Genomic DNA, 25,079 nt, shown 5'->3' with positions numbered 1-25,079 from the left:
TACTATTTCATTCAAAGCTTATGCATCAATACTGATAATCTGTGCTCCTTTGGGATTTCTACCACCCTACATTTGATAGTGCAGGCCTCACTTCATTGGCAAGTATCATTATAATTCACCCCTACAGGCCAAACAAAAATTTCTGGGTCACTTGGGGAAAATAGAGAGCTTAAACTCCACCACCTCTAGCATTGATCCTGATCGAAACTCCCTCCCCCGACAGCTCTCATTGTCCTTTAAAACCTTGTCCTATCTGGGGATTTCCAGAGTTACTACTGTATATAGTTTGGCTCTGAGCAAAAGGCTACAGGGAATGTCACCAAGGGGATGCACAACTGCACTAGGTGACACATCAGAGAGGGGTTGTCAATCAGGGGGAAGGGACTGCCTTCCAGGTCTTGGCCTGTGCAGGCAGTATAAAGTCTACTAGCCTCCTTTGCCACCCAGCCAGCAGCTCCACCAGACCTGGAGAAGGCTCTTGAAGAGGAGGGAGGAGATATTAAAAATGATCCCACACCAGGTTGTCAAATATACTAGGTATGCAACTGGAAAGGAAAGAAGATGGGGATGTGTTATAAAATGTTTTGAAAATTAGAAAAACTAACCATACTTCAGTGGCAGTTGAAGATCAACTCATTGGAGGATATATCAGCTTAGAGAAAACTGCTGTCAAAGCTGTAAAATATTAAGCAGGTTAAATACAATGAACCCTTGGTATCTGCTGGGGTTTGGTCCAGGACCCCCTCAAAATCGGTAATGCTCAAATCCCATTATGGGACATAGTAAAATGGTTTGTCCCTTATAGAAATTGACAAAATCAAGGTTTCTCTTTGGAATTATATATTTTTTGAATATTTTCAAAGCCATGGATGTGTGCATCCATGGATACAGAGGGCTGGCTGTATGCTCGGTGTGTGGTTGATTTACAGGACTCGGGTCCACAGATGGATTGATTAAAAAACAGTAAGCCATAACCCTGTGTTTGCAAGACCTGAGCAGGACAGATGATGACTGCAGCACTTGGAGGTTCCTCATTCACAGGGTCACCATGAGTCAGAATCAGCTTGATAGCAAATACAACCAGGTAGATTCATATACAGTCCCCACTCAGTTACAAAATTCACTGAGTGCCTTGGGTCAGTCATTCTCGCTTGACCTACTTTACTTCAGAGTTGCTGTGAGGATGAAGAGCAGGAAACGAGAGGCTATGGACAGGTCAGATTAGCAATGATTCACGCGGCTTGGGGGCCCGTGCTGAAGGAAAAAGTTGGAGGCTGGCTTCCTCTCCTTCCCCAGTCAGTTCTTGAACCACTAGACATTTCTGGTTACTATTTACATTTTGCATGTGATGCTGAATAACTGAACAAAAATGGATTTCTTAGGACTTTATCACACTAGATAAAAATCCACTCAGAAATCGTGATTTTAGAATAGAAAAAAAATTCTGTTAGGACCTTAAACGGGATAAAAGGGGACAAAAAATGGACACCTTTTTACTTTCAGAACTCCCAAAAGTAAAAAGGGTGTCCTTTTTGTCCCCTTTATGTTCGCTTTATTTTGGTGTGTTATCTGTTTTGGCAGAAACGTCGTGTGAAACACCTCCTGCATTTGCAGGGTTTTTTCTACTTTAAATCTACTTTCTGAGGCGTGTGTGAGAAGGTCATTAGTCTGAAAAATGTACACTTTTATACTGCAGCCTCTTGTATGCATCTCTTTAGTATTCCTTCATCATTCATCTGTTGTTTCTATTCCACAATTTCTAGCATAGCTCATGATGTGATGCTTATTTTAGAAACTGTTCTAGGGACCCTGGCCTTTGCCATCTGAACTTACAAGAGAAAAAAACAGACTAGAATGTAACTAATTAAAATAAGGACGTAAAATTAGCACGATAATTTTTTTTTCTGTTCAAATCCGCTGTAGGGCTTCAAAGGTGCCAGCTCAGTGACCCCAATCTGACACCGACAGCTAATGAAAGCGCTGGCACTGAACGATGCTACCTTTTTTTGCCTCAAAGCTGGGTTTCTTTCCTCCGCGAGATAACCCTCATCCACCCCATATCTCCTCCTCCTCCTGCACCACTTCCACCTGCTTCTGTTGCTCCAAGGAGGGGGGTGGGCCTGGAAGGAGACGAAATGTCTCTCAGCTCCTCTGCCCTCACACTTCCCTTCCTTCGGTTTGTGGGGCATGGGAGCGGAAGCTGCAGCCCTGCCAGAAATAACCCTGGCGGGGATCGGCTCTGTTGTTCGGCCAGTGCTGGCCTCGTGCCAGGGACGTGGGGGCTGAGTTGTGAGTCTGTGAGAGAAACGTCCACTTGGGAAGACCATGTGGGGAAGGGCAACAGCAGTGCCACGCAGCAGGGATCATCATCACCATCCCTACCACAGAGCTCAGGAATGGTTTGGGTCCCTCTGGATACCATGCCTTCTCTCTTGAACATTAACACCTTTCCCCTCCTCTCCTTCGGACTGGCAAGGGAACCAACTTGACAGTGACTCTTCTGTAGCTCCGATAGGAAAACACCGAAGGCACATTCCTTCGCTATTCCTCGCTGCCCTAACACTGCATTCAGTGACTCCTACAACTGCTGAGCGCGAGGTGGGAACAGGCTGTGGGTGGGATTCTTCTGTGTGTCTCCCCCCACACACTACACGCACAACCACAACCCCCACTGCATACTGCTGCTCCAGGGCACTGCAGCCAGCACTTCGCTGAGCTCAATCCCCTGGAGTCAGAGCTTCAAAGGGGAGCCGGACAAAGACTCAGCGGGGGGGGTGGGTTGTGCAGCTGCCCCGGACGAGGTTGCGTTTACGTGCAAAGGTACACACTAACCACCCTCCTGTTCTGGGAGGCAGCAAGGAGAGCGGATTTAGAGAGCCTTGGTTTGCCCAAATGAAGGAGTATGGAGCGTTGACGTTAAAGGTGGGCTGTTCATTAACTGACAGTTGCTCTCGTCCTCCAGTGAGCTCAAAGCCTTGTTACAAACTCTCCCTCTTCCCCCTTATCCTCCCATCGCCCTAAGGCAGTGTTCCCCGACTTTGGCTGTTTTAGCCTTTAACTCCCACAGCCCCCAGCCAACTTATCCAAAGTCAGGAATTCTGGGAGCTGGTCCTAAACTTAGGGAAGACCAGGTTTGGGAATCACTGGCCTCTAAGGGGTTATTTCAGACTTGTGAAAATGAAGGCGGGTTAACTTTGTTGTCACAAGATTCAATTAAGTTTCTTGGGGGGCTGCAAGCCCCCCGCCCTTAACCCGGGATAATCACTCTGTTTTTCCCCCCTGAGTTTCCTAAAGATTGCATTGTCAGATGTGTTGCTAATAACCGATGCGCACGATTCAGGATAAGGGGGATACAATTCTGCATACTTGAATGTGTTTCAAATACATCTGCATCACTGACTCCATCTTTTTTGCAGTGCTGGGCACGTGTGAGCAACAGATTCATACAGATGAGCAGAGATGTGGTTCCTATAAAAAAGTGTGAACACAACAAACTGGAATGTATTAATGAGACTTTTGCATAGTCATGCTAACAAAAACCATGTCTGAATATGAATCGAAGGCTTTCATGGCTGGTATCCATAGTTTTTTGTGGTTTTTTGGGCTATGTGGCCATGTTCTGAAGAATTCTCTGACAAGACCACAGATGCATAGGTGAAACCTCAGAATAAACTCTTCTAGAACATGGCCACATAGCCTGAAAAAGTAACAAAAAACAATGTCTGAATAACCCCCAAGAAAAGAATAGCTGGTTCAGTTACAGAAAATCGATTTGAAATTTTCTCATTGCAGAAAACAGGTTTCTCAGATTACAGAACTGGAATATCAGGCCCCACAAGATTCATATTGAAAAACATACACAGGGTCTCAGCCAGGGACATGCCAAGGGGGGGTCCTTGGGGTCCGGACCCCCTCTTCCATTAGAAAAATGATGGTATGTGCTGCTGCGCCGCTGCGCCCAAGCCCCATTTAAATGGTGGCACTTGTCTGGACCCCCCCCCCACCTCCTAAAATCCTGGCTACGTCCCTGTTTCAGCCCCACCTAAAAAACACACCAGGAAGATTGGAAGTTTTTTTTTTTTAAACATCCTAACTGTTAATAGGATGGGAATGAATAAAGTGTGTCTCATTTAAAATGAAATTTCTTAGAAAACACATATAAAACAGTATGTAACTTCTCCTGGTATCCAAAAATGGAGTTTTCTACTCTCTCCACACATGGCTATCAAGGGATGGGAGTGGAGGAGGAAGGGTGATGGGAACAGCGTATGGAGAGATACATGTTCTCCATCTCTAGTTGTCTGATGTGGGAGACTTGCAATTATTTTTTACAATGTGTCCGAGAACGACAAAAGTTTTGTGTCTATTAGGTCCAATTCTTTCTTTCCTGGAAAATTGTAGGGACCCGCAACCATAGCTCAGGGATCAGAACCCGTCGAAGGACCACTCCTCTGAGTATCACTGCTCAGAGGATGATAGCAATGACTATTCCAAACCAGTTAATACAGAGCTGAGTTGCACAGTTTATATGTGCGCATGCTGATAATGCCCAGTTTAAGAACTAAAAAGGCAGACCTCTCAAAAGCTGAAATCTTTGCCAAAGACAACAAGGGCATCTCTTTTACATCCTACATTAGCCTCTCTCTCTCTCAGACACAAACTTTCACTCAGTAATCATGTCTGTCCCATTGCCATGACCCCCTATGTTTAGTTACAGAGACAGCTCAGTCTCCCAGCTCTATAAAATTATACTTACTACACCAGATTTCGAGGTGTTAAATGCGTAAAATTTACAGAGGGGAAGCCTGTGGACTGTACGCACCCATGCTGACATGGATCATTTCACATTCCATGTGTCAGTTCAAGTAACATAAAAATCTAACCTATCTGATTGTACACACGCAACACAGACAGGGTCTAAATTTTAAGAATTAACAGAGTATGTCAGAATGAGGAGTTCCACTATAATACATTGGTCTGAATGTTAGACTGGGACTCTGGGAGAGCCGGAGTTGAATCCTTGTTTGGCCATGGAAACCTACTGGGGGGACAGTGAGCAAGTCACACTCTCTCAGCCTCAGAGGAAGACAAGAATAAAACTCCCAGAAGAATATTGCCAAGAAAACTCATGATGGTTTTGCCTTAGGTTTGGCATAAGACTGAAATGACTTGAAGGCACACGGCAACATGTCTGAATAATATAATCCCCCTCTTTCTGCTTAATAAGACACACTCTTAAGATGCAATTTTCTTAAGAACAATGGGACCTGGAGTGTGTCCAGAGGAGGGTAACCAAAAAGGTGAAGACTCCGGAAACACAGCTTATGAGGAGAGACTTAGGGAGCTGGGTATGCTTAACCTGGAGAAGAGTAGGTTAAGCGGGTGATATGATAGCCATGTATAAGTATTTGAAGGGGTGTATACTGAGGATGGGCGAAGCTTGTTTTCTGCTGCTCCAGGAAAAGGACCCGTGCAATGGTGCAAACTAGAGGAAAGAGAGATTCCACCTCAACTTGGAGGAACGTCCTGACAGTTAAAACCTGTTTGAAAGTGGAAGGCCTTCCCTCAGAGGAGTTTATCAGACAAGAGGAATTGGAGTATAATTCGATGGCAATCTGAACGCAATCATGAGGTTTAATGTTATTATGTGATAACCCACTACACACAAATCTGGCGATGGGATGTCAGTCCGAATGGAATCATGTGGTTTCACGATATTGTGTGATAGACTGCCACATTCAAATTCAGGCCATGGCATGCTGTTTTCAGGCCATGGGGAGCCAGTTTGAATGCAATGCATATTCACATAATTGCGCGAAACTAGCGACTTTAGTGATGCGTTTTGGCCCCACTTTCTTTTCCTTCGATTTAAGAGAAACTCCTCCCGTTTGATAACCTCAGAAACTGGTGGAGTCTCCTTCTTTGGAGGTTTTTAAAGAGATGCTGGATGACCATCTGTTGGGGGTGCTTTGATTGTGAGTTCTTGCATGGCCGGGGTGGACTGGATGGGCCTTGGGGGGTCTCTTCCAACTCCATGATTCTATGACTGGCGCAGTGGTTCAGGACTGGCATTGGTCCACAGACCCCCCCCCCTGAGTAGCACTACCTTACGGAGTCCTACTTGGTTTTAACGTTTTTGTATTGTACTGTTGTTATTTTGATTTGCTATGTTTGTTTGTACGTTTGATTTGCTGTGCCGCCCTGATCCCGGGGCGGCATATAATTTTTTTTTTATTTATTTCATGTAGTCTGTGGACATGCATAACCATTGGTCTTTCTGGAGAACTGGGGCCAGCTGATAGGCAGAAATCATGGGCCAGATTTACTCATCCTTGCTGCTCCTGGAGAAGGCAGCCCTGTTGACTTTATTGTACAGCTGTGGGAGCAGTAAGGACATTACCCCCAATCTTAGTAGCATTCCAAAATGGGACAGATGTTAATCTGTCCAACATTTAGAATCATAGGGACAGTTCTACCACCCTCAACCAAAAAAGCAAAACACATATTCCACCCACCCCACACCCTGATCAATATAATCCAGATCATAAAAGATCTTAAAAGTCACATCCCCAAGAAGACCATCTGCAGCCTGGCCCAACTTGCTGCCTTCCAGATATGTTAATTTGCATTCCCATCACTCCCAACCAACGTGTTACGCTGCCTGGGGTGAGGGGGCTGGTTATGAGGTTGAATTCATCAGTCAGAGAGTGTTCTGTGTGTGGCATCAGAGATCCCAATGGTGCTGTCCCAAACCGACCCTTTGCCTCATCCATACTGAGGAGAGGGATGAGCTTGGGTACAATACTCCAAGAGATGAGGGGCTACTACACCCTTACTGGGGGGGGGGGGCGAGGCAGGACAGCTGAGAAAGACTGAGAGTTTCTGTGGGCTCTGGCAGGAGCAACAACAAGGTAGTGACACAAAAGGCTTGGGGTGGGTCTTTGATCCCAGAAAATAAAAAAGACAGCTCCCCCTTCCACCCACTACTTTGGCTGCCATGCTTCCTTTGAGGCTGTATCTGCCCTGCAGAATTAATGCACCTTGACGCCACTCTAACTCTATTCCTATGAAATCCTTGGATTTGTAGGAGACATACTCAGGGTAGCCGTGTGGCCATTAGCAAAACCTGGTTGTTTCTGATTTACGGCAACCCTAAGGCAACCCTATCCTAGGGTTTTCTTGGAAGTTTCTTCAGAGGGGGTTTGCAATTGCCATCCTCTGAGGCTGAGAGAGAGTGACTCCCCCAAGGCCATCCACTGGTTTACATGGCCAAGCCAGGATTCGAACCCTGGTTTCAAGGGTCACAGTCCTGCACTCAAAACTATGGCACCCCAACAGAAATAGAAATTCATGCATTTAGTGATGCTCCAAATGGAGGACTGTTTGAAATCTTCCTGGACAGAAATGGAGGACATATCCTGGAAAAGGAGGATGTGTGGTCCCACGCGAAGGGTGACCAGAGCCTTAATGGCAAAGGAGGACCACACAAAATATAGGACATACAGGAAAATGAAAACTCACACGCACACAAAAATTCCTGCTTCTTACTGATGCTCCAAATTCCTCCTCGAGAGAAGGCTGAAATGGAGGACATGTCCTGGAAAAGGAGGACGTCAGGGGTGACCAAGCGTCATACGGCAAGGGACAAAACTCCACAAAAATGCATGGCATTCAAGAAAAAAATGGAGGACATGAGCAAAGAAAGCTGCTGAAAACATTCAAACGTAAATCCGTGCTTCAGAGTGATGCTCAAAATGGAAGACCTTTTGGTACTCCTCCTGGACAGAAGGCTGGGAATGGAGGACAGGCCCTGGAAAAGGAGGGGTCTGGTCACCATGCGCAGGGTGACCAAATGTCCTCTCCACACAAGGAAGATAAGAGGCCCTAAAATGTAGGACAGTCAGAAAAATAGAGATGACCAAAGTACTGAAACACAGCAGTGTAGATGTCATGCTTGAGTGATGCTCGAAATGGAGGACCTTTTGGAAGTCCCTCTGGGAAGAAGGTTGGAAAAAAATGGAGAATCTATGGAAGCCCTGGAAAAATGGAGGACTCTTTGGAAGCCCTCCTGGGCAGAAGGTTGGAAAATGGTGGACATGTCCGGGAAAGGAGGACGAATCCCCTGTGTAAGAGGTTTGTGTGTGTGTGTGTGTGTGTGAGAGAGAGAGAGAGAGAGAGGACTCACCTGCAACAGCAAAGCCCACATTGGGTCCTTTGGTGCCAGCCTTTCAAGAGTGGGCCAGAGAGTGTGACTGCTGAGGGGAAACCCCAGGGGAGCAGGAGGGAGCCCTTGGGCCTTTCCGGTCCAGAAGGGAGCCTGGGTCCCGCAGCAGCCTCTGCCTCAGCAATGAAGGAGCAGGCACTGAGGGAAGAGCCCAAACGTTACAAAACTTTTTAGTTAGTTGGGGAAAGCCAGCCAGCCTCCCTCCTCCTCCTCCTCCTCCTCCTGCAGGCCCCAGGAAAGGTGGGATGGTTTTTATTGGGGAGGATCTGCTCCATGAAGGGAGGCAGGGAGGGAGGCACAGCAGTGGCCTCTCTGCATTGGAAGGCTTTTCAACAAATCAATCATGGATGCCTATTAAGTGGTTGCTTTTGGCTCCCTTGTTTTGGACTCTGTGTTAATCCAAAAAACGTCCAAAATCCACTCAAACTTGATGGGACCGACCCAAATGCACAATATATTACATGTTGCAAGCTTTTGGAGCTCCACTGGCTTCTTCATCGGCAAGGTGTTTAAAACATCATATAAGGAAAAAATCATTGAAGATGTTAGTCATAGGCCTGTGTTTTGCCATTTCTGTTCTCATTTCAGATGGTATGGAGGGCATAGCATCTGTGCTTTGGCATGTTTTACCTCAAACACCGCCTAAAGTTTTCCTGATGCAAAGATGAAGGGTTCTTGAGAAACTAAGAACAAAAAACAGCAAAATGCAGGCCTACCACCAGCATCTTCCATTTTTCATTTCTCCCGTATGGTTTTAACACCTTGCCTGATGAAGACGCAGCGGATCTTATAATGTGCATCAATCAATTGATGTCCTTAGATACCCCCCCTTTATTCAAAGTGTTTGTAATAATTGTTTCATCATCATAACAACAACCCTGTGAGGCAGACAAAATAAGTGTCTGTACATTTAACATTTTCCAAAGACATAGCTGTGTTGGATTTGTTTCTGTATAAAAAGAGAAAAGGGATGAGGATAGGGTTGCCATAAGTCGGGACCTCCAAACCAGGACAAATGTAGGGCCACATTTTCAAATGTAGGACACATTTTTAAAAATGGAGGACACATGAAAAATTTGATACTTTTAAAAAAATGTTAATATAAATGCATGTTTCTTTGGCTGCTCAAAATGGAGGACATTTTGGCATTATTCCTAGACAGATGGCAGAAATGTACTTCTCTTTCTGGCCAAATAACCCCCCCTGCCCAATTCTACAACTACATGTCCCACTCCCAAGCAGGCATAGGATTTGAAAGACCACAGGCTCCCCCTTTTGCCACTACAAACTACATTTCCCACTCCCAAGCCTTCTTAGCAATTCCCCTCTTCCTCCTTTTCCTTGCCTCCTCCAACCCCCCCCAAGACCCCTCACCCCCTCTTTTTCCCCAGGTATGTCTCAACTTAGGGGGGATTTATGGGTCTGATCCCTTGCAAAGTCTTTTTTCTTTTGTAATGGGGGCAAAGCCTTGAGAAGCCCTGGACCCCTGAGAAGAAGAGGAGGGGGGCTTAGAGAGAGGGGGGTAAATAAGAGGGCTAGAGGCAGGGTTGCCATAAGTCAGAAAGGAGTTGGGCACACAACAACAACAGCAACAGCAGAGGAGGAAGGGGGAGGAGGAGAAAAAAGGGGAAGGAGAAAGAAGAAAAGGAGGAGAAAGAAGAAGAATAGGAACAAAGAGAAAAAGAAGATGAGGAGAGGGAAGAAAGGAAGAAAAAGGAGGAAGAGGAGGAGAAGGAAAAAAACAGAATAACAAGAAGAGAAGGAGGGGAAAGAGGAAGAAGGGAAGAACTAAAAGTAGCTTGCCTGCCTGCAAAGCCCTCCCTGCTTGGAGTTGGAGCATGCCCAAATAAGGAAGCAGAGGGCTGGCTCCTTGAGAGGGCTGGCCAATAGGGGCAGGGCAGAGCAGCAGACCCCGCCCCCTGCTAGCTCCAGCTGCTGCTGCTGCTCCAGACATGCTGCTCAGCACTGTAGGAAAGGGAGGCAGCAGCCCTGGGAGCCCTGAGTCCGGCAGCCACCGGGGAATGGGGGGAGGGCGGGGCGGGACTGGGCACGCCCCCCAGGAGGCGGGAAAGCCCCGCCCACTGCCCTGAATTGGTAAGCCTAGATGAGGAAGACATCTGGCACCACCTTCAAGACAAATGTAGAAATAATGCTGTTTGAGCACCGCTTTAAGTGCCATAGCTCCATCCTATGGAATCCTGGGATTTGTAGCTTTACAAGATCCTTTAACCTTCTATGCAAAGAGGGTGCTGCTGCCTCACCAAACCACAAATCCCAGGATTTTTTAGGCTGGAGCCTTGGCAGTTAAAGTGGTGTCAAACTGGATTGTTTCTGCAGTATAGATGCACCCTAACTTACCAAGTTATTCAATGGGCTTCAAGGTGGAAAAGATGGTCACACTTTTATCCTCACAGTTGGTTCCTGAACACAAGTTTAGGTGCATAGTTATGTAGTACAGAGATGAGAGGAAGAGAAAAACATCATGTGGTGAATTTTGGCCTTTTATGCAGCTGTTAACTAATAAGGGCCATTGGTCATTCACACAACTTTGTTTATAGTATGTTTTCTGTTTGTTTACCTTCTAGTTGCCTCCAACTCATGGCAACCCTATCAGAGGGTTTTAGTGGCATGTTTCTTCAGAGGGGTTTTACCATTGCCATCCTCTGAGGCTGAGAGAGTGTGACTTGCCCAAGGTCACCCAATGGGTTCACATGGCCAAGCAGGGATTTAAACCCTGGCCTCCAGAGTCATTGTCCAGTGCTCTAACCACTGCACCACACTGGCACACTGCTGCATTGCCATGTTCTCTTCACACACAAAAAACCCTCCACTTTTGCTGGCCATTAAAAAAAACCAGACTTTAATTGAACCAGATTAATTTAAAGATAGTCATGAACCGCAAAGTGTCTGCCAAGCTTTTCTCCAAAAGCACAGGTAAATGCTGCTGAGTTGCAAGAAAGTGAGATATTTCTAACCAAGTCATGAGGAAAATCTGCCCTAGTCAGGAAAGAAAACACAATGGCCCCATCATAGCATCATCCTGTAGCATGCCCTGCTGCCTCTGAATTATTGGTCTCTGGCTGGTCCTCCTCTTCAGACCTAAGGGAAGGAAGTTATTTGGGGGAAATATTACTACAATCACTGCCGTTCTTCAGCCGTTACTGGGATACAACCGTGTGGAATGCTTCTACTGAAAACAACGGAGTGTGTATGGCTAATTATAACTATAGAGGGATTAAAGAGATCATTCATGGGGAGAATTTTCCTACTAACACATTATTAAATCAAGTGACCGTGACAGGCAGGAATTCAACAGGGTCAGCGTCTCCCAAAATGGAGCTGCTGTTGAAAAGCTTGTGTGTGTGTTGTGTTCCTTCAAGTCATTTCTGAGTTATGGTGACTCTAAGGCAGACCTATCCTAGGGGTTTCTTGGCAAGATTTGTTCAGAGGAGGCTTGCCTTTGCCTTCCCCTGAGGCTGAGAGAGTGTGACTTGTCCAAGGTTACCCAGTGGGCTTCATGGCCAAGCTGGGAATTGAACCCTGGTCTCCAGGATTGTAGATACTGAATTTCTGTCTGTCTCACAGTTGGGACTGTGCCATTAAAAAGGTGGAAATCCTATTCTGAGGCGCGTTACAGACACACCAAAGGGGCGTGTTAGGGTTGAGAAGCGGCGTCACTTCCTGACGCCCCTCAACCCTAGTATGGACCGAGTCTGTACAAAATGGTGGCGCCCGTCCACACGGGGGCGCCATTTTGACGTCGCGGATGCATAGTATCCGGCCGTCACGTGGCAGAAGTGACGCCGTGAGTGTGCGACTAGCGCTTCACGGCGCCACTTCCAGGGCCCAGAAAGAAGCGCCATTTTGGCACTTCTTTCTGGCTGCGCCCGGGAACCATGCGGTTTGTCCGCTGCGGTTCCTGGACGCAGCAGCCAGCGGCGGCAGCAGACAGCCCATTTTGGGCGGTCTGTAAATCGCCTGAGTCAGTTTTACATTGGTGATTCTCTGATTCATGGCAGAGTCATGAGTTTACACTAATCATTATGGATACAAATGTGTGGGAAAATGTTCTCTACTGCATATATATATATATCCCGGTAAACGTTTCATCATATGAAGGTGCATGCATTTGTTTATAGGTAGCTATGGAAGAATTTCAGGATTTTTTCTCCCATCGCATTGGTGAATTTTTTTTAACCATACACCAACTATTGTAGCCAGGTATGCAATGCAAAACAAACCATGCTTACTTAGCTCCCATTAGTTGGGAGAAAGGTGGGATATAAATCCTTCAAATTAATTTTAAAAATGCTGTTGGAAGTGCAACCTTAAATCAGGGAAGAGAATCATGCACCGATTCATATGATGTTGGACTGCAGTTCTCAGTATTTCTTACCACCATGATTGCCAGTTAGGGTTGTTGAGAGCTGCAAGTTCAACAACAGCTGGAAGGCCATGCCATTCACACTTATCTAGGAGCAGAATTAAGTCTCACTGAATTAAGTGGAACTTACTTCTCATTAGGAATACATGTTCTGTCATCAAAGTCAGATTAGGCTTAACACTTTTTATCTAATTCTGTGGTTACTTTCTGAACTACTTAAATCTGGGCTCCTAATCTCCATCCTAATCTCCATCATTGGGCACAATTAATTCTGTATTCAACTCTTGGTAGGCTGCAAGGAGGGTCACATGTTATTGCATATGAAGGCACCCCCTGCATTCGGTTGACTATGACAGGCAAAAAGTATGTTCATGGAAAAGTATGTTTCTTCTTGTTTAAGGAAATCTTTAAGTAATGCTAGAGATGGGATGGATTCACCTGGAGCTAAACTTTCTTTGCTGTAGTCAGTTCTGCCAGGTATTCTGACTGACAATGGATTCACTCAGAACAGGAAAGAGAGTACAGTCAGCCCTCCTTATCCATGCGCTTTTTATCCATGGATTCAAGCATTTACGGCTTGAAAATATTTTCTAAAAATATAAATTCTAAGAAGCAAACCTTGGTTTTTTGCCATTGCTATAAGGGGCATCATTTTACTATCAACTGTATTTAATGGGATTTGAACCTCCACTGATTTTGTTATCCACAGGGGTCCTGGAAACAAACGCCAGTGGATACCAAGGGCACACTGTATATAGGAGAATTATAAAATGGCCCAAATCCAATTGCTATTCCATTGTATTTTTGAAAGCACTTTTTATCTTCTTAACTGCATTTTATTATTTTAATGAGTAATGTGTTTAAATACAGTACTGTATCAGTTTAATTCTATGCTCACTTCTGTATGTTTTTAATTTTTTAAAAATTGTAAGCCATTTTGAGTTCCAACTTGGGGGGGGGGAGTGGGATATAAAGAAACAATAATAACAACTACAGTAGACCCACTACACCAATGGTAACTTGGTACATTAACACGTGGCTAAGTTTCATTGATTCAGTGGTTCTACTATATCTGGGACTAGCAATTATTTGGCTGCTGCCAGTTATGGAATCATAGAATTGGAAGAGATCCCAAGGGCCATCCAGCCCAACCTCCTGCCATGCAGGAACTCTCAATCAAAGTACACCCAGCAGTGGACCATCCTGCCTCTGTTTAAAAACCTTCAAAGAAGGAGACTCATTCATTCTCTGAGGGAGTACGCTCCACTGTCAAACTGCGCTTACTGCCAGGAAGTTGCTCCTAATGGCATCACTTTTTCTGTACCTTGTATCCATTGTTCCATTTCCTATTCTCTGGAGCAGCAGAAAACAAGCTTGCTCCATCCTCAGTGTGATACCCCTTCAAATACTTAAACAGGGTGATCATATCACCTTTTAATCATCTCTTTACAATTTTCCACTTAGACTGGAACTAATGTATAGTTTTCTGTGGGAAGAGATTCCCTGCCTGCTTCCAGATAAGGTTTTCCTAGTGTAATTGTCCTGCCTCATTAATGAATACAGAGAGATGTTTGTACCTCCTGTGTTTCTCCACTTGCTTTTTCCTCCCTCCTCTCCAAAAAAGTTGCTATGGAAGAAAAGATGGAATACAGGTAGTTGCACAATTTTTTTCATTTGGTAGTGCTAAGGGACCTCCAATTGGAAGCAGTCCCAACCTTGTCTCCTTCCACCTTAGATGTTTAGCATAGAATTGCCATGACTTGTTCAGTAGCATTTTATAGTTTACCTTGTTAAGTCACATTGTTACATTTTCAGTTGTAATGTCCACTAGAGCCACTAGGCACTTGTTGTTGATGCTCTGTGCCTTCAAGTTGACTCTGACCTATTGTGGACCTATAATGGGGTTTTCCTGGCAAGATTTGTACAGAGGAGATTTGCCATTGCTTTCCTCTTAGATGGAAAGAATATGAATTACCCAGTATCAATCAGTGTTTCCCTGGCTTATCAGAGATTATCTCAGTCTCTCAGAATCTCAAGACTTTATCACACCATCCTGTTATCTCACAGCAATCGTGTTGTTGAAGCAAACAGGAATGTATCTGTTTGAAAATAATCACTTTCACACTGCTCTGCAATTGCGCTATTATGCTTCTTTGGTGATCCATGGTCCTGCATTCACTCTTCTGCACTGCCAACCCTGCTTTCCTCCCCATGTATATCCTCCCTAGCACATACAGGCCTTTCATTTTTCATTTTTCTTTTTTTGACTGCGATTGTGCAAAATGGAAAAACGATAAAATAAAGAGAAGAAATAGCAAAGGTAAGAAAATCATAAAAGCAGCCTCAACCTGTGAGGGGTAGAGGGGGAGAATCATGCTCACTCATGCCACATGACAGCTGGAATATTGCAGTAGAAGGGACCTATCGCATCAGAGGCAGTAGTGGAAAAGCAGCGATATTGGGAGTCACTGATGGGTTTTTCTGTCAATGAAAAGGTGAGCTTCACCAATTATTGAAATGCAAAGCAGCAACAGGAGAGGCACAACATCATGTAATAAATACCATCTAAAATTGCCATTATCCTGCTGAATTTATGATTTACCAGCCTCATCTGATGAAGTCCTTAGTCCCACATTCAAACCATTACATTATGCTGGCTCTTGGCTAGGCATGGCTTACTTTAAGTCAGGATTTTTCCATGCCAAGCAGTACATATGTCAAATGTATCCGCCTGTCTATCCATCCACACACAGACACATGTATGTGTATATGTGTGTATGCATGTACACATACATGTATCCATGACTGCCAGTGGCAAAATAAACCGGTGTACATTCTCATTAACAGTGATGTGTAAAATAGTGAATGACCTTTCCAGGCATAAAGAACACAAGATCACTGTGACCTAAAACCTTTAATTCTGGGTTTGGCAAAAATGAATTTGAGACACCATATTGTATGACATACATTTTTCTTATATCTTATTCTAGAACAGAAGAATGGTCATAAAACCCATCCACCAAATTCCACCTACTGGACTCCATGCCTCTTCCATGCTTCTTGGCTTCTCTAAGCATATTAATTAACAAAGCAATTCAAAAACATCAACAATCAATAAATGCGCTGGCACCATACATTAAATGTAATATTGTAATCTGATCATATTTAACATTGCAGGTTAAATATTCCCCACCTATCATCTCCAAATTTGAGGTGTTGGTTTTACAAACTGATTTTACATAGCATGTTTGTACAGTCCTTATTAAACATCAAATAGTTTTTAATTTAGATTTTGTGTTTGTGAACGAAGGCTAGTTTTGAGAATGGTGTTTGTTCAGGAAGATGGGAGGAATGGCTAGATTCTTAAATAATAATAATAAATAATAAACTGTTTATCACACCATCCTGTTATCTCACAGCAATCGTGTTGTTGAAGCAAACATTTCAGAATGTTTTCTTAGGCAAGGAATACTCAGAGTTGGTTTTGCCAGGTCCTTCCTCTGAAATATCTGACCGTATCAAGATACAAAGGCATTGTGTGTATTTATATGGGGAAGGGGAGACAGTTCCAGTTGCTATAGATAGAGCACTGTAAGCTTCCTTCAAAACTGTGTGAATAGTTCTTGTCATCTTAAAAAGGCAATGTGTTTTGCATTGGAACCCACTATTTGATCTTAATTGGCTATTACTCAGGGATCATCCCCACACCAGCTTTATACAAGTGCTTGATGTTAGAACAACATCTGTTTTCAAACCTGTTTGAAAAATAAGTGTAACATCAGATGGCTGGATGATGGCCTTTTGTTGACATTTTGATTGGTTAGCATCGTATTTCTCTGTGTGCATTGGATGGACAAAGGCTCCCATTCCGGCTGGAGAGCAATCGTGCTCCAGCTTTTCTTGTGCACAGTGTGGGCTGGCCCTGGAGCTGGACTGGAATGTCTCTTTCCAACTCCTAGCTTGCTCTCTTCCATGCAGACCGTCAAAAACACACACTGCTCTGAATTCCCCCATGCAACAACCTGAGTTGCTCTCTCATGCTCCCCCTTCCCCAATTTTCACTCTTTGCTTTGAGAACTCAAACCATCATTTCACTGGTAGAAGAACACTGTGGCCACACAAGAGAGCGAAAGAGAGAGTGCGCACCCGATCAAACTGTTCAAACGCCGGTTGTTATTGTGATGCTATATAACCAGGAAGGGCAGGAAGCCAAACATCCCCACCCAGTTCAAAAGGCTTTTTCTCACTGAGGATCCCATGTCCTACAGTGGCCAAAGCCTTCCTTTTTTGAAAGGCTGACTCGTTTTAAAAGGGTCCTTCATTCCCAAGCACCACAGAGCCATAGAGTATAAAAACTGCTTTCTGTATCTGGGGTGATCCTGAGCATAGTCCTTCAAAGACAGACTTGGCAGGCAGTCACACACATCCCACATTTTCCATGCAGCAGAGCACAGAAAGGTTACTTTTTTTTACACTATAGCTTCCAGAATCCCTCAGCCAAGTCAGGGGAATTGCAGTCCCCCTCCCCCTCCCCCCCCCCCAAAAAAAACCTTTCCAAATTCTGTCATGCTCCCATTGTGTCACATTAGACAAGTTACTTTTAAGGTCATTCCATATATGCCATGTTTGCCTATACAGCATGCAAAGGGGGAACTCTCTGCCCCCATAGAGCACTGCAGGAGTATGCTGCTTGTAATTCTCTGGAAACGACAATAGGTGGTGAATGTTTGAAAAATAGCAAGACACTGTGAAAAACAAATTTGTATTCAATTTATACATAAACAATTAATAATAATACAAGAGGACAGTTCTAGTAGAAGTAGAATGAGGCAATGGCTTACTGATCATGTCCATGTGGTATAGGTATTCCTGATTCTTGCTCCATTTGCATTACAATGCAAAGCACACTCCTGGAGTCCTAATAAAACTTAGTGTAATCCTTTCAGGATACAGAAATCTGCACAGGTGAACATCTAAATGTGTACCAGTCCCAATTTATTATTGTCTTGTAAATTGTGTGTGTGTGTCTGGGTGTGTATGCATGTAATAACTGTTCTGGTGGGAAAGGGGTTTAGCAGAAGAATTGTTAGCAAAACAAGGGAAGAACTGGGTTTCTGCCTAAGGCTGGAGATCTGAAGATATTATACCCCTTTCTTCTGAGTTCTAAAACTGTCATAAGAACACATGTAAGACATATGGTTTCCCTCTTTATGCTAGACACTTGGAAATAAATATGTGAGGTTTCTTTCTCCCTCCGCTACCCCTTTATTCAGAGACAACATTTGGCATCTTCTCTTGATTAAGTGATTATGGTAATAGCAGGGAGACATCTAATGTTGATTCTCACTTCACTATAAAGAAAAGTCACGTAAGCTAGATGTATTTTTAACCACAGATTTATTAAATGTACTAGACTTTCTCTCAGGCTAGGCAGCTTGAGGAATTGCCTCAATAGATGTTGATGTTATCTCAAAGTTCTGGAGGCAGAGTTACTGGAGAATTTATTTGTATTAGTTTCATGTATTTTCATTGCTGTAAAATAGCCTAGTTCTGTGTTTCTAGCAATAGCCAGAAATGATAAAACTGGGAAATTCCAAAGCAAAGCATAGCCTTTGTTCTTTTCCTTATTTGACCCCATTATTTTATAATGTGAAAAATATAATGCCCCATACATTATTTCTTTCTAAGCTACCATGGTTAGTAGCTACAGACAGATATATTTTCCATCCATTGGTGTCATCACACTGACAAAGAACTATTTGCCCGGATCATGGTCACTATTCTGCCTCAGTATATTTAGGCAATCGATATGAGACAGGAAATGTGATAAACAGAACCTCCAAATCTACAAAGAAATAGGAGAAACTTCTTCTCAGTGGAGGTTTTAGGGGAAAAGCTAAATGTCATGGTATCATGGCTTTTGTTTAGATTAGTATTTCAGTGATTGTTGGAGGCAGGAGGGAAAGCTGAAGGGAAGGTGGAAGGGAAAGTGGTGTGTCTTCGTCACTTTACTAACAGTAAGGGCAGCTATGGAGCCTCTGTCCAAAAAAGAAGAATCTGGGACTCAACACTTCCTTTCCTGGGGTTATTAAAGGCATAGAAGTACAAGATGCAACTGAAAGCACAAGCTGGCACTGGACATGAACAACAACAGGCAGAATTTTGTTTCCATGGTACCCACACAGTCTTTTTGCAGCCTGGGTAAGCTCAGGAAGTGTGGTATTTCCATGGTCACAGCAAAAGTGCCTGGGGAAGCCAAGAATGTGCAGATAGGAACTATTCTGAGAACCGAGTTTGGATGGACATATTCATCTCCTGTTCTAGCACATACTTGCAGAGATAGACATATCTAATTTCTCCAGTGTCATGGAACAAAACATGGACTAGACACAACAGAATAGTGTGTCTCTGAGATTTTAACATTAGATTCACTCTGATAGACCTGATGCCAGGTGTGCCTAACATAGGAAGCTGCCTTATACTGAATCAGATCATTGGTCAAACTAGCCCAGTATTATCAACTCTGGCTGGCAGGAATGGCTTTTCAGGGTTTCTGGTAGGATTCTTTGCCTAGCCAACCAAGGAATCCCTGGTATTTCTTGTTGCTCTCCCATTCAAGTACCAGCCAAGCCCAAACTTGATTAGTTTCTGAAAGCAGACAAGATTGGGTGAGTTCAGAGTGGCATGATACGATCAAATGAAAATGAAATCTGGTTTACATTAAGGCCCTGGATCTACAGCCAAAGGCCCCCATGACAGGAGGCAGTCAATGAAACACATGGAAGGGCCCTACCATGGTAGAGTCCAGAGCTGGCAGGAATCAGGCCCAAGAGGCTGGTGACAGAACCCTTGCCCCTAGCAGATAGCATAAGCAGCGGCTTTCTCGCGGATAAACTGCAGTAAGTCTGTCACTTGTTTCTCCAGTATCTGCAGTGTGTTTGCTTTGTCCTTCATTTCTTTCTCGTTGGTCTGAAAGCGCTCTTCCAACTCTGAAAGAACATGCATACATTTCCAGATATTGAATTAAAAAAAAACCCAATAACACTGACGTTGCAGCAGTTCATCAATGAAGGCAGGGAAAGGGGCAGCAGAATGCCCAAGAGGCGCGTTCTCAAGCAGATGAACAAAACTGTAGTCATGAATGCAGAGAGATCTTGTAGTACCTTTGAGACTAACTGAAAGAAAGAAGATGGCAGCATGAGCTTTCATAGACTTAAGTCTACTTCCTCAGATGCATTAGGATAAACTTATAAGATAAACTAATATCTGCGGAAGTACACTTAAATCTAGTAAAGCTCATGCCGCCAACTTCTTTCAGTTAGTCTCAGAGGTGCTAAAATATCTCTTTACATACCCATTTTACATACTAACAAGGCTATAACTCTGAAATGTAGCCATTAAGAGGCATGAGGTGACCCTTGGCAAGTGCCAGATACCATCTTTCAGCCTTAGCATCCACATGAAATACTGGGATAATAATGATGCAAACTTAAGGCCTTGTCTACACTGGCCAGGATACTCCAGGGGCAGCCCAGAGTATTCTGGCCCTGTAGCTACTCTTGGCCTTAATTTCCACATGGTGGCAGCTGTCTGCAGGGGTGTTCCCACTGGGCTGCCAGGCACATCTCCTTCCACTGCCATGGATTGATCACTTCTAAGGTCAGAAAGAGGTGCCCACCAGCAATGAGCACAAGGATGAGTGCCTCATTCTGACCTCAGAATGGGTGACCGGTGGTGGCAGTGGATGCACCAGGTGCCCCAGTAAGACACCTCTGCAGACAGCTCCTGCAGCGTGGGAGTGGAGGGTTCCAGATCTTCCCAGAAGATCCAGAGCCACAGGTAAGTCTTTTACTCTGTTGTAAGTATATTATGTTCTGGTTCTAGTGAGGGACATGCCAGAGGTGGTGCAGACTGCCTGCCCACACCAGAACCAGGTTTTAGGCCATGCGTTATTGAAATACGTTGGTGCCAGAATACAAGGGTGGACAGGACATGATGGGACAGCCTTTTGGCCCGTGCAGACAAAGGTTATGTAAAAATTATGGCACTGATAAATACCTTGAGCTGGTAACTGCTGTATAAATGTTAATTTATAGCTAACATTGCATTATGCCCTTGAGGTCAAACTTGATTCCAGTGCCCCTGGAAACAACTTTGTGCAAACGTTGACTGTGAGCTAATTGGATCCCACCTCCACAAATACCTAAGCCACTTTTATTTCTAAGTTTAGAAATTCCATTGTTTTTCTGGAGCTTTAGCTTCTTCCCAGAATTTAGTTACCATTCAGGACAGTGTTTGTTGTCATTGTGTGCTTTCAAGTCTTTTCTGACTTACGGCAACCCTAAAGTGAACGTATCATGGTGTTTTCTTGGCAGAATTTGTTCAGAGGGTTTGCCCTTGCCTTCCTCTGAGGCTGAAAGGGTGTGACTTACCCAAGGTCACCCAGTGGCTTTCCATGGCCAAGTAGGGATTCAAACCCTGGTCTCCAAAGTCATAGTCCAACACTCAAACCACTACACCACACTGGCTCTCAGTACAATGTAGGCTGTCTTAATCTAACACTTTCAACAACTGACTTAACTCTTTGATTTTTACATTTCTATTATCATCATCACAACCCCCTCCCTCAATTTTGCCTCAAAGAACTCATGTGGTATCTATACCTTCCAACTTTCTCTTGCTGCCATTGGCCTTGAGTAGGAGATTCTGGGCTTCATCCCTCAGGGTTTGCAGCTTGAGCAGTACATCCTGGGGCTGTTTCCCCAATTCATCTTGCAACTTCTGGTACCTCTGCATCACTTTCTCCACATCCTGGGAACACAGAAATTGACATTCACCAGACCTATGACACAGGGTTGGAGGAACATTTCCTCTGCTCTGCAGTGAAGACTGCCGAAGAACACTGGGATATTTTACAATATAAGATTCTCGAAGGTATCCGGGTCTTGAGCCAGGGCCTGTAGCAGCCAAGCTCCAGTGTCAATACTGCTGTATTGTAATAGGATTTTCCTATTTTCTAACATGGAAGTGCTTGTTTTAATGAATTTACCATATTTAGGCAGTGATTTGTGATAACTAATATAAAGAAAGCACTTTCTGTTTGTATACATGGTGTTTAACAGTCTTTCATTTGATTTCCATGGTGTGACTGCTGGCCATATTTCAGTGGCACATTTCAGGGTAACAAGGGTCCAAAAACAACTTTGGGCTTAAATGTGGCCCATGTATTGCCCACTCCTGGTCAAAAGGGAAAAGGGACTCTCACATTCTCCAGCCTTCCTGCAGCAGTAGTAGCACGCTCAGCTTTGCCCTTGGCCTCCAGAGCCAGCTGCTGATTAGCCTGGGACTTCTTTTGTAAGGTAGCCACATCTTGTGCCAAATTTCCAAGACGACTTTCCACCTCTGACTCCTTGCTGACCAGTGTTTGGAGCTGGCGCTCGGCCTATGAGAAATGAAAGCCACAAGACATAGAAGTCAAGCACTGACCTCTGAGAAACACTGCCTGGCCATCATTATTCTCTGAAATTCAGAGAGCACCATGAAGTTAGGGACAATTAGCAATAGCAATAGCATTTACATTTCTATACCACTTCATAATGAATTCAGCACTCTCTAAGGAGTTTACAATCTGTAAGCCAATTGACCCCAACAAGCTGGATTCTCATTTTACTGACCTATGAAAGGACGGAAAGCTAAGTCAACCTTAGAGTCCTAGGATCAAACTCACAATGTTGTGGCAGCAGTACCAGCATTTAACCACTAACACCCACCCACCCCCACCCCCCGGGGCTCATATAGTTCTTATATAGCAATGTTAGCTGACTTTTGTTTTGGGACTGTGTTAGCTGAATTTTCTTTTGGAACTGTGACTAAACGTATGAATATTCTGACATACTTCTGTCATACTGAGATTGCAATTGAGTTTTCCAGATTCCATATTTTCCATGTCCCAGGAAACTATTGTATCAGGATGTGCCAGAATACGTCCAAGTCTAGCTGGTAGCTATATAGGAAGAGGTAATGCTAAAGATGAAAGCCAGCAAGATGTAGTGATTTGAAGTCTGGAGATCAGGATTTGAAACCTTCCTCAGCCACAGAAATCTACTGGGTGACCTTGGGCACGTCACACTCTCTCTGCCTCAGAAGAAGGCAAAGGCAAACCCCCTCTGCACAAATTATGCCAAGAAAACCTCACCATAAGCCAGAAATGACTTGAAAACCTGTGACAGGGTCACTTTAGGGTGGCCATAAATCGGAAACAACAAAGGGGCACAACAGCAATACAATGAAACAAATACAGTGATGAAACAATTATAACTCAATAATATAATGGCACAGTGGTTAAATGCCTGTACTGCAACCACTCACTCACAAAGAACAAGGTTGTGAGTTCAATACCAGTCAGGGGCTCTGGGTTGACTCAGCCTGGTATCCTTCCAAGGACGCTAAAATAAGTACCCAGCTTGTTGTGGGCAATTAGCTTACACACATTGTAAACTGCTTAGGGAGTGCTTAAGTGCACTGATAAGTTCTATAGAAATGTACTTGCTATTGCTATTGCTATTCATTAACATTAGCGGGGTAACTCACAAGGTAGTAATCAGGGAAATACCTGAGGAAGTAAATCAATATTCATTTAGCATTGGAAGTCCCCTATACTGGAAAGTTGGGGTCCTTTCATATAGTTCTATACAATTATAGCACTTTGATATACCACAGCTATGCCTGCATCAATGTAATCCTGGCATTTGCAGTTTAGGGAAGCTGTAAAGATTTTTCAGTGAGAATTCTAAATGCCATTCCCTAAACTGCAATTCCCAGAATTCAATAGGAGGTTGCCATAGCAGTTAAAGCAGAAATATAACACCAGAAATGTATAATTTGAAAGGTTGCCTTAGGGTCACCATAAGTTGGAAATGACTTGAAGGCACACACCAAGACTACTAAAGATATAACATATTTATAGTAATTTATTATGTCACATAATGGACATGTCAGCATCTTATCATATAAATATGTCTTAGTCTTGCTTTAAAACAACAAACATTAAGATGCTTTACAAGCTGCCATAGTTCAAAGCAAATTATTACAAAGGATTTATTCATTATTTGTCCTGCTTTTGAGTTCTAAGTCTACTGCTATCCTCTTATATTGCTCTTTGAAAGTTAAAATTTTAATTGAAACTAAGGAACAGTGATCATCATGGAAACTCGGCTCTTAAACTTTGATTTCACCTAGCAGCACAGGTCCTGCAAAGTTTCTTTGGCTTCTATTGCCAATTTTAGGAAAAGCAATGAATGTCCTCTATAGCATGTCAACTGAAATTGGTTTATATAATACATAATAAATAAATATTTGGATTATATGTATTTATCAATTTGCTTTATGTTAAATTAAGGGCCTTTGGTTGGGCAGGCTGTCTTTTGCTCTGGTCACTTTGTACGACACCATATACACTGGTTGTGCTACATAAATAAACAATGATGATAATAACAGTAACAACAACAAAAATACAAGAATGCTTAAAGTAGTATGGGTCAAGAATGGAGGAGCTATCTTGATTATTCCTATTGTCCAAAGAAACACAAGCAGGCTAGCTACCAGGTGGCAGTTTATCCCTCACCTGTCTGATTCTGCCCTCCACGTTTCGAATGGCCTCCTTCGCACTCTTCATTGCTCTTTCTGCTGCACTCACTTGGTCCTTCGCATCGCTTAGTGCTGCACGAGTTTCTGAGATGGTTGCCTGTACACCCTCTGCTCGCTCTCTGGGCATAAATGAACAAATACAGCAGAAAGTATGATAGTCCCTTTAAGATCAACAAAATTATAGCACCTTGTTGTTGTTATTGCTGTTACTCCTTACCCACCTCTCCTTACAGATTGAGGCAAGGAACAACAACAGATTAAAATAGAAGAGATTAGACACGTAATACCAATTTAACACATCAGCTAAAAGAGCATTAAAAATTATATTAAAACCAATCAATTCATACTTCAAAACTCATAATTTAAAAATGATCTGCAATAGCAAGTATAGTAGGATAGGCCTACTTGTCTTTACTGCTCTTTGCAGCATATCCAGCTCCTCTGGCAGGTCATTCCACAATATGGAGGCAACTAAAGAACATGTCTTCTGGGTAACAGCCTAGTTTTGGCTGACTGACGTAAATGTTCCAGAGGACCTGAATGCACAAGGCGGATTATATGGGAGATGACGATCTTGTAGCCTGGACCCAAACCATGTAGGACTTTTAAGGTAACAACCAACACTTTATACCTTGCCTGGAAACCAACTGGCAGCCTGCGAAGTGATTTTAATAGTGGTGTACTATACTCACTCCTAGATGTGCCAGTAACTAATGTGGCTGCCATGTTTTGAATTAATTGCAGTTTCAGAACTTGGTACAGAGGTAGCCCAATGCACAGCACACAGCAGAATCCAACTTTGAGATTACCAGCACAACCATGTTT

General features: G+C 43.7%; 1 protein-coding gene across 1 annotated transcript in view; it reads right to left on the bottom strand.

The window, feature by feature from the left end:
- Positions 1-15,514: 15,514 nt before the first annotated feature.
- The window catches only part of LOC121923220 (laminin subunit beta-4-like), a 71,598-nt gene continuing 62,033 nt past the window's right edge, over positions 15,515-25,079 (bottom strand). Inside the window, exons 32-35 of the mRNA XM_042453423.1 lie at positions 24,232-24,373; positions 21,874-22,050; positions 21,272-21,419; positions 15,515-19,597 (exon numbers count right to left, since the gene is read on the bottom strand). Coding sequence (XP_042309357.1) covers positions 19,464-19,597; positions 21,272-21,419; positions 21,874-22,050; positions 24,232-24,373 — 601 coding nt within the window. The 3' untranslated portion in view covers positions 15,515-19,463. The remainder of the gene's footprint in view (positions 19,598-21,271; positions 21,420-21,873; positions 22,051-24,231; positions 24,374-25,079) is intronic.

The sequence above is a fragment of the Sceloporus undulatus genome, chromosome 2 (assembly GCF_019175285.1).
Source record: "Sceloporus undulatus isolate JIND9_A2432 ecotype Alabama chromosome 2, SceUnd_v1.1, whole genome shotgun sequence".
In the NCBI taxonomy this organism is placed as follows: domain Eukaryota; kingdom Metazoa; phylum Chordata; class Lepidosauria; order Squamata; family Phrynosomatidae; genus Sceloporus; species Sceloporus undulatus.
This window is presented reverse-complemented; position numbering and strand designations above follow the sequence as displayed.